The sequence below is a fragment of the Anomaloglossus baeobatrachus genome, chromosome 6 (assembly GCF_048569485.1).
Source record: "Anomaloglossus baeobatrachus isolate aAnoBae1 chromosome 6, aAnoBae1.hap1, whole genome shotgun sequence".
Lineage (NCBI taxonomy): Eukaryota > Metazoa > Chordata > Amphibia > Anura > Aromobatidae > Anomaloglossus > Anomaloglossus baeobatrachus.
Genome location: NC_134358.1, coordinates 522,098,385 through 522,108,814, shown reverse-complemented (window position 1 = coordinate 522,108,814; position 10,430 = coordinate 522,098,385). Strand labels below are relative to the sequence as shown.

At 44.5% G+C, this 10,430-nt stretch overlaps 1 protein-coding gene across 11 annotated transcripts in view; it reads left to right on the top strand.

Moving 5' to 3' along the window:
- SVIL (supervillin) overlaps nt 1–7,037 on the top strand; it is a 200,986-nt gene extending 193,949 nt beyond the window's left edge. For all 11 annotated transcript variants that reach the window (XM_075315505.1, XM_075315507.1, XM_075315506.1 and 8 more), the window contains 5 exons: nt 444–599; nt 2,141–2,284; nt 2,621–2,742; nt 3,934–4,089; nt 5,905–7,037. In XM_075315505.1, coding sequence (XP_075171620.1) covers nt 444–599; nt 2,141–2,284; nt 2,621–2,742; nt 3,934–4,089; nt 5,905–5,991 — 665 coding nt within the window. In that variant the 3' untranslated portion in view covers nt 5,992–7,037. The remainder of the gene's footprint in view (nt 1–443; nt 600–2,140; nt 2,285–2,620; nt 2,743–3,933; nt 4,090–5,904) is intronic.
- The last annotated feature ends 3,393 nt before the right edge of the window (nt 7,038–10,430 follow it).

The following is a 10,430-nucleotide window of genomic DNA, read 5'->3' as shown; positions in this document are numbered from 1 at the left end:
ATGAGAACCAATCCTGGATTTTCAATATATGGCATGCACATACCAGACTTTATAGTTCAGATATATATTAGTCTGACATCACGGCTGCGAGAGCAGCAATACAGACACTGTCAACAAGTTACTGCCATACCAGTTAAGCATATAAAATATACAGTTCCCTGCTATGAGCTACTCACATGGGACTGTAATTCAATGGCTTACATGGGACTGCAAGTAGAATAAGTTAAGATTTCAGTGTTGAAAATAATTATTATATATATATGGTGGAAGGGTCCTTATCTGAATCTGGTGGTTGTTCCTATGTAGGATCCCCTCATTGTCCTTGTTCTTGGTCCTGGCATCCCAGTCTGTCAGGCTCCTTGCAGCACCCAGTGCTCAAAGGCTTAGGAGCCGGCGATGGGCGTTAAATTTGATCATATATGTTTTTATTCATGTTTTAACAGATCCAGGAAAATTTAACTTTACACCACGGTTGTTCAGCCTCAGTAGCTCATCTGGAGAATTCACCGCTACAGAATTTATGTATCCGTCCAGGTTGACGTCTGTAGTAAACTCCATGCCGTTCTTGCAGGAGGACCTGTACACCGCCTCGCAGCCAGGCAAGTACTCCTCTATCGGAGCTTTGAGAGTGAGGTTATGCTGCTTGACGGCCCATTTTCACCCCTTCCTTTGCCCTTTAAAGGGAATCGGTCATCAGAAAATGACCTACTTTTGTTTCAATCAAGTTTTTATGTTACGTGTATATTTACTATTTGTGTATATGGATAGATAGATATAGATATATATATATATATATAGATATAGATATAGATAGATATATATATATATATATATATATATATATATATATATATATATATATAATAAATCCTTCAAATCTGGTGATTTTCACATTGACCCACTGAAGCTTTTCTAAACTTCCTGTTTCTAGAAATGCACGCATACATTAGCAGAAGTGACTCTGCCCCTATCTATTCTATTGAAGCATCTAATGCGCATTTGTAAAGGTGAAGGGAGGGGAGCAGGGCTGTCCAGCTCACAGCAGAGGTAGGAGATCGCCGCCATCTTTGTGGTGCTCACAGCATATGCTGTGTGCTGCACTTTCCCCCTGTCACCCGCCAGGATGTGAGTACCGGTGCCGGGCAGCGGTGACTGCACCGTAACTGATCCTGGTGTGCTGCTCCCCTCCCCCACCGCTTACCACCCCCTCTGCTCACCAACTCTCTCCCCCGCTCACCCCCCACTTCGTCGCTCAACCCCCCTCTTTGTATATGCTCACCTCGGGCTTCCGTGCTGACAGGAGGAACAGACACCAGGCTGACAGGACAGGCTGCCGGGGCGCAGGTCTAAGGTGAGTGTATGTGGCTGGAAGCAGTGATCGCAGCGTGACATCTGTAGTGCAGTGCCGCTCAGGCTGTAGATCACCCCTCCTCACAGCACGTCACCTCAGAGCTCCGATCCCGGCTGGCAGCACAGTATATGGGGGCGCGGGATACAGTGGGGCACTATGCCAGCTGTCCTTAGTGACACTTTAGGATCACTTTGCGGTCACCAACAAAATGGCTCCGCACTGTGTCCCTAAACTTCATTCTCTCTTATCCTTTTGGAAACACCCAGATTGGGAGGGGAGGTGACATCACACACAGGAGAGCAGATTCTGCCCACTTTTACTGCAGTTGTAATGTGAGCTAGTTCTACAGTAGGATTTTAGCAGCTGCTCCCCCTAGTGTTTAAGAGTGGAATATATCAAACTTTAATTATTTTTTTTCTCAATTAAAAGCAAATATTTAAACAAAACATTAATACTTTACATTTATTCAGTTATTAAAGTTGTTTTGTTTTTTTATTCGTACCAAATACCAAGTATTATTCCAGTTATTAATCACGACTAACAAACCTAATGCGAGTTAATGGGGAACCAGAGCATAAGAATTTCCATAAAAATGCTCGGGTTCCCCATGACTTGTATTAGGTTTTTTTTTTTTATTCATTTATTTTTTATTCATGACAAATACTGGAATAGGACTCGGTATTCTGTGCGAATAATCTGAACCAGAATATTTTATAATTCGCTCATAATTAGTGATTATCTGTTGTCTCCATGGTAGATATTAATCGGTTTTCTCTCATTTTATTGCAGCTTTATTCCTTGTTGACAACCATCACGAGGTTTACCTCTGGCAGGGCTGGTGGCCTGCAGAAGACGTCATTACTGGATCAGCACGGATACGATGGGATACAGACAGAAAGAGTGCGATGGAGACCGTGCTACAGTATTGCAAAGGTGAGCGGCCTGAGAAGGCGTGGATTATTTAAGTCTCATGATGCTTGGGATGTGCCGTTTTGGGCATCCATGGCCCCTTTCCACGCAAAAGGATCCCAAAGTGCTGATTCATAGGAGATTTGAGCTTTTAGCTATATACTGCAATACTGTGATGTTACAATATTTAGAGCAAGCGATTTTTGGAGGATTTCAGCTTCAAGTTCCCCTATGAGACTTAATGATTTTAAATAAAGTATAACAAAATAAACACAGAAATTTGGCATATCCCCCTTTTTTTCCCCCACTGTAAAACAAGCATAGACATGTTGTTGTGACCACATTAAATTTGTATTCTAGGCAAGAACAGTAAAAAGCCACCCAAGTCGTACCTGATTCACGCCGGCCTGGAACCTCTGACATTTACCAACATGTTCCCAAGCTGGGAGCACCGAGAAGACATCGCCCAGATCACAGAGCGAGTGAGTACTGGGGCCACTCACAGCTTCAGATAAAAAATGGCACCGATTTTCATCCAAAAAAGTGGGACGAGTAAAATCTGTGTGGTGATCTGTATGTAATGCACCTGCGTTGCAATGCAATTTTAGTTTTCATAGTCACATTGCACATATGAGCGAACCCTTAATTGGATGGGATCACTGACACACTCTCCCCCCCCCCCCCCCACCATATTTTATAACTTTGGAGCATGTAAAAGGTTCAGTATTTTCAAACACTGACAAAACTGTTGGTGCAAAAAAAAAACCCGTGGCTGCTCTAAATATTCCACATATATTCCATATATACACCATTGCTATAGTATATTGTTTTGTTCTTTACAAAGTGTGTGTGTGTATATATATATATATATATATATATATATATATAATATATGTATGTGTGTATGTGTGTGTGTGTGTGTGTGTATATATTATATATATATATACAGTGGAACCTTGGATTACGAGCATAATTGGCTCCGGGAGTGCGCTCTTAAACCAAGTTACTCTAATATCAAAGTGAATTTTCCCATAGGAAATCATTGAAACGCAGACAATTCGTTCCACAACCCAAAAATATTTACTGTATTTATACAAACTTATTACAGTAATACAAAATAATGTAGTGTATTCATATAAAAATATTAGTCACTAATACAAAATACTGTGCAGTAAAAACATGTAAAACAAATTAAACTGCACTTTAGCTTACAATAGAATTGTTGGTGTGCGGGAGATACAGTATAAGTAATGTGCTGCACTGGTTAACCGAAAGAAAGTACAATACTATATCCACAAATGCAAATTTATAGACATGCTATATAGTATATACTGCACTGTACAATGGTATACAGTACATATGTACAGAAAGTTACCTCCAGAGCGGGTCAGAGCGCGGTGAGAGTTCGGAACTGGACGTGTGCATGGTGAGGATTTGCTCTTATTGCAAAGCATTGCTCTTAAATCAAGTTACAAATTTGTGAAAAGCTTTGCTTGTCTTGCAAAATGCTCTCAAACCAAGTTACTCTTAATCCAAGGTTCCACTGTATATATAATATTTATTTTATTATTTTATATTATATTTATTTTATTATTTTATATTATATTAATTTTATTATATTTATTTTATATTATTTATTTTATTATATTTATTTTATATTATTTTTTTTCCAGGATGCTGATGTCTCCAGTCAGATAATCCTTGTGGAGGATGTTTTGGCCAAACTTTGTAAGAAGATCTACCCCCTGGCAGAACTCCTTGCCCGCCCATTACCCGAGGGAGTGGACCCACTGAAGCTTGAAATTTATCTCTCTGATAAAGACTTTGAGGTAAATATCATTCATTTGCTTCCTACACATTGTGAAGGGGTGTCCTGACCGTAGTCAGCTACAGCGTACTCTAGGGATAATTTGGAAATGCCTGATCAGTTAGAATCCCATTTCTAGAAAAAAAAGGAGCATTATAGGTTAAAGTGAATCTGTCAGCAGGTTTTTGCTACCTCATCTGAGAGCAGCATGATGTAGGCAAACAGACTTTGAATCCAACGATGTATCACTTAGATTACTATGTTAGGAAAAGAAGGGCACGTCTCCGCATGGGTCCCACGGGCACACACTGAGGTGTGAAGATCAACAAATCTTTGTCCGGGTTTGGAGGACGTGTGTACTTCCGTTTGAGGGCATCTATTTATATGCAGTTAGTAACCCTTTTGCACTGACAGAATGCAGAGCATTTAACCCTTTGATGACTCCCCAGAAGAGTGACTTTAAGGCCTAAGCCACACGGCGAGAAAATCGGTGCGAGTGGATTGCGATAAAACATCGCATTGCACTCAGGCCGATATTAGCCCGTGTGTCAGCACACATGAGCGATTTATTTTTTCAGCCCTAATCGGACCGAGAAAACAATCGCAGCATGCTACAACTGTAATGCGAGACTTTCTCTTGCACCCATGCAAGTGTATGTGGCGCGAGAAAAATCGCACTGCACTCGTGGTACACCGGTGTACCGCGCGTGCAGAGCGAGAATCTCAATAGCCGGCTACGGAAGAGAGAGGGAGAGAAATCCCTCCCCTCCTCCGTGCTGGCCCGATGCCTGCAGCGCTGGCCCGCTCCTCCTCAGACCAAGGATCATATGTGTTATCTTTTTATTTTTTCACGTTTTTAATCAGTGATCCTTTTATCACTTGTTAATGAGCACCTATTAAAGGTTACGTTTTTTTGTTTGGTTTCTTCATGAACTAAAAAAGAGGGGAAAAAAAATCCCATTCTGCTATTTCTGTATTCCTTGAGCCTTACGTGGTTTATATTTCAAGGTATATTTTGCTATATATTTTTTTAGTTATACCGATTTGCATATTCAGCATTTTTTTTTTGCAAATTTCAACATATCTAAAGAATATAATAGTATATAATGTTATGCTATTACTGTAAGAGTTCCTTAATCAGTAGTTTTTTGGGGAAAGAACAGACATGACTGGCAGAAACTGATTTTTGGATTCCGAATACCAAAATGCATAAAGATCACATTATTTTGTACTCGACAAAATAGATGTAGCGCAGTTAATAGATGAATCTGTGCACAGGCGGCCATTGTTCTTGGCAGCGAAAATATCATTTCATCCTGTGAAGGAGCGTTTATCGTGCTTGTGTGGTCAGCAGCCTGTTTACACTGAACGATTATCCTATGAATGCTTGTTTCTAATTTGACCCAGTAATGTTTGTGTGGTCAGCATCCTGTTTACACTGAACGATTATCCTAGGACTGCTTGTTTCTGATTTGACCCAGTAATGCTTGTTGTGTGGTCAGCAGCCTGTTTACACTGAACGATTTATCCTATGAATGCTTGTTTCTGATTTGACCCAGTAATGCTTGTTGTGTGGTCAGCAGCCTGTTTACACTGAACGATTTATCCTATGAATGCTTGTTTCTGATTTGACCCAGTAATGCTTGTTGTGTGGTCAGCGGCCTGTTTACACTGAACGATTATCCTAGGACTGCTTGTTTCTGATTTGACCCAGTAATGCTTGTTGTGTGGTCAGCGGCCTGTTTACACTGAACGATTATCCTAGGACTGCTTGTTCCTCATAGACCAGTAAACCTTTTACTCCAGATATGCATCTGATGATATAATTTCTTTGCAGATTGCATTAGAAATGTCTAGAGAAGAATACGCCACGCTTCCATCCTGGAAACAAGTTAACATCAAAAAAGCAAACGGACTTTTCTGAAGAGAGCAATCGCATCATCTTGCCCTTTCCTCACGGTTAGCTGGATCCTCTCGAGTCTGCACTTGTCTTCCAGCCGCCTCTCCACTAAGATACTGCAGAATTTTGCACTCGCTGTCGTGACATTTGTGCACAATTCAATGTACTGTCTTCTACTCCTGTGTGCGGCCGTTGTGGATAGGACACTGAAATGAAGGACGCGGCAGACATCCAGTGTGAGATCCAATGACGATGATTGCAGCGCTGCCTGTTGACCCCTATGTCCTAATGTAAATGTACTGAAAGAACCAATCAAAATATGAGTCTTTCTCCGAGGAACCCAACCTATATCTTCCGTGCACTTAACGCTAAATGCAAACTTTATTCCTTGGCTGCAAACGTGACATTTTTTGGATCCGGTTCTCTCTTGTAAATGTTCTGTTTTGTCCAATCCAATAGAATGTATTTATATCGACACTGTATTTAACTATGCAATATAATCACTGTGTACGATTTGTGTGTTATTACACAAACCATGAGATACAAAGCCAATACTGTGCTACCGGCAGATAACCTCAGGTTGTCTGTATACCATATGCATTTGTGAATTTTTTTCTTTTTTTTTTTCTTTTTTTTGCATGTGGTGGTAAGTAATCGGGTGGTCACATCATGTGTGGACTTGCTTCTTTGCACTGTGTCCTTCAGGGGTACAATAGTGAAAAGGCCGAGCGAGCCGTCCCCATCTAGAGTCCTTCATCAGCGTGGGGGGCGACCCGCGGCCCCCGCAGAAGCACTGCTAGTTATCCACACTTTAGTTTGTATCCTCCTTTTCTTGTGCTTATACGTCAGACTAAAGGGGCTCATAACCAACTGTATAGTGCCTTGTTTTTTGTGTACAGTTTATATACAGGAAAAATGTAGTCTGCATTTTGGAAGCAGTTATTGAAAAAAGAAAAAAAAAAAGCATCTGATATTTGTACTTTGTAATAGAGGACATCTCAGTTTCTACTACCTGATGTAAACTTTAAACATGTATTTTGTGATATAAGATCTCAAATTAAAAAGATAAAAAAAGCTTCACAAAATGTTGTCGTGCGACTCTCATTGATGACCGTATCCATGCGTTTCTTAACATTATACCTCTGCCTTTTTTATGAGCCGTTCTATTTGGTTATAGAATGCATTTCACAGATACATCGCTATATACACTATATACAACTGCACTATTGAAAAATAGGAGTCGTGTGAAGAGCAGTTCCCTAATGGTGACTATGGGCACCAACAGGACTGGACTGGCCATCTGGCATTTCTGGCAAATGCCATATTTGATGGAGGTGTAAGTTGTATTTGCGGTATATTTCCAAGGTGTGTGGCAGCTGCAAAATGTGTCCAGTAAAATGGTGGCAAATATCTATGCAGGGTCTACCCCCTGATTATCCACCGGACTGTCAGTCTTTGGGTGCGTGCCCACGATCAGGGTTCACAGCGTTTTGGACACAGCATGTTTCAGTTGAGTTGAAAACGCTGAGATGTACAGTACAAGCACAGTGGATGGGATTTATAGAAATCCCATGCCCACTGTGCGTGTGCAGCCCACAGAGTAAACTGACCGGCAATGCAACTTTCTGAGCCTCAAGCATGTCAATGCTTTAATGCAGATTTGCAAGTGTTCTCTACAGGGAGAACACAGTGAGAGACCACAACTGCCTGAGCCCAGACCGTGGGCACAGGCTGCTATGGTCTCATGCGGAGATTACTCCCAGGCCCGCAGGTCAGGACCTGTCGCTTCCAGGCTACAGTGGGTCCTGATTGTGGGCACAGGCCGCTGCAGTCTTCTGCATTTTCCTGCTGAGAAGACTCACTGACCCGCATCCAGGACACAGCGGGTCCTGATCGTGGACATGTACCCTTACTGTATTGGAGGGTGGTTCTCTGATTCCAGACTAATGGCCCATTTAGGGAAGCGAATAATTGGCAAATGAGCATTCATTGGAACACTTACACCGTACTACACCGTGTGCAGAATTATTAGCAAATGAGTATTTCTTCGGCGCTCCATTGGGAGACCCAGACGATTGGGTGTATAGCACTGCCTCCGGAGGCCACACAAAGCAATTACACTAAAAAGTGTAAGGCCCCTCCCCTTCTGGCTATACACCCCCAGTGGGATCACTGGCTCACCAGTTTTCTGCTTTGTGCGAAGGAGGTCAGACATCCACGCATAGCTCCACTGTTTAGTCAGCAGTAGCTGCTGACTATATCGGATGGAAGAAAAGAGGGCCCATATGGGGCCCCCAGCATGCTCCCTTCTTACCCCACTTGTGGTTTGTAAGGTTGAGGTACCTATTGCTGGTACGGAGGCTGGAGCCCACATGCTGTTTTCCTTCCCCATCCCCCTGTGGGGCTCTGAGGAAGTGGGATCTTACCGGCCACCAAGCCCTGAGGCCGGGCTCCATCCACAGACCCATAGAACCTGCTGGATGTGGAGCGGGAGTGCCGTTCAGGGACAAGGCCCTGCAGCTTTCAGGTACTCTGTGTCCCCGTATGACAGGCCACGCACATCCCAGACTTGCTGGGTGTGCTAGTGCGCCGGGGACTGTAGCGCTGTGCGCTGGGCTTATAGTCCCCGCAGATTACTGGGGGACTTTATGTGTGTGGATCGCCGCGCCGACCGCCCCTGGAGCGGCGGCGCAGCTGCGACTTGTAGTGCGCCGGGGACGCGCCGACCGCGCTTTTACGGCGGCGGCGCTTCTAACTTTAGTTCCCGGTTTGTTCTGCGGCCTAGCTCCGCTTCGTTAACGCCCCCCACCCTGTCAATCAGGGTAGGGGAGAGACGTTGTTCAATCGGCAGCGCCGAGGGCTGGAGCACGATTTACATGCTCCAGCCCTCTCACTGAGCACAGTAGGACACAGGCTTCGCGCTTTTTCTCTGTGCACGCCCTAAGCCCGCCCCCAGGCTTGCAGCTCCCCAGGACGCCGGCAGCCATTATACACATGCAGTCTGGCTGGAGAACGGACGCAGGCTCTGGGGGACCCAGGCTAGGGATTTCTGGCGACCACACACCCGCGCTAAGCGGGCGGTAAGCAGCACATACGTGCGGCCCCACTAGTGCCACAGTGTTATATTTGTGTACTGTTTTTCGCTGTACCAGATATATTTATATATATATATACTGCACTGTTTGGTCGCTTCTTGGCTGTATACCCTATATTACTCTGGGGAGACAACAACATGTCATCCACAAAACGCAAGGGTGCCAAGGCAAGGGCTGCTTACACTGCTTGTACAGCATGTGGGGCTAATCTACCAGCAGGCTCCAACGACTCTCATTGTGTGCAATGTTCAGTTCCAGTGGCACTTCGTCAGCCAGAGCCTATGGTGGTGGTAGCCCAGGCAGAGTCGCCTGCGAACCCTGCCCCGGTGACGGGGTCAGAATTTGCAGTTTTTGCTGATAAAATGTCTGTGACTATGGCAAAAATCCTGGAAACCTTGCAGTCCAGGCCAGTTGCTCAGACCATGGACACCGCTGTGTCTATGTTCCCCGGCCCCCCTCAGCTGGAATTAATCCGTAATTCAAGGGGGTCCCAGGCATCACAGGCTGAGGGCTCTGACTCCGATGACAGTCCCAGTCCGCCTAAGCGAGCTCGCTGGGAGAGACCCTCCACGTCATCACGCGGATCAGGGTCTCAGCGAGAAGGGTCTCTATATGATGACTCAGAGGTGGGTGATCAGGAGTCTTGTCCTGACGCCGCACTCAATTTGGATACGCCAGATGGTGACGCCATGGTAAATGACCTTATAGCGGCCATCAATAGGCTGTTGGATATTTCTCCCCCAGCCCCTTCTGCAGAGGAGCCAGCTGCACAGCAGGAGAAATTCCATTTCCTGTATCCCAAGCGTAAATTGAGTACTTTTCTGGACCACTCTGACTTCAGAGAATCCATCCAGAAACACAATACTTATCCGGACAAGCGTTTTTCTAAACGCCTTAAGGATACACGTTATCCTTTTCCCCCTGACGTGGTCAAACGCTGGACCCAGTGTCCAAAAGTGGACCCTCCAATATCCAGGCTTGCAGCTAGATCCATAGTTGCAGTGGAGGATGGGGCTTCACTTAAAGATGCCAATGACAGACAGATGGACCTTTGGTTGAAATCTGTCTATGAAGCTATCGGCGCGTCGTTTGCTCCAGCATTCGCGGCCGTGTGGGCGCTCCAAGCTATTTCAGCTGGTCTGGCACAGGTGGACTCTCTCATACGTCCAGCAGTGCCGCAAGTGGCGTCCCTAACTACACAAATGTCTGAGTTTGCGACCTACGCTATCAATGCGGTACTGGACTCTACGAGCCGTACCTCAATGGCATCCGCCAACTCTGTAGTTTTGCGCAGAGCCTTGTGGTTAAAAGAATGGAAAGCAGATTCTGCTTCTAAAAAATGTTTAACCAGCTTGCCATTATCTGGAG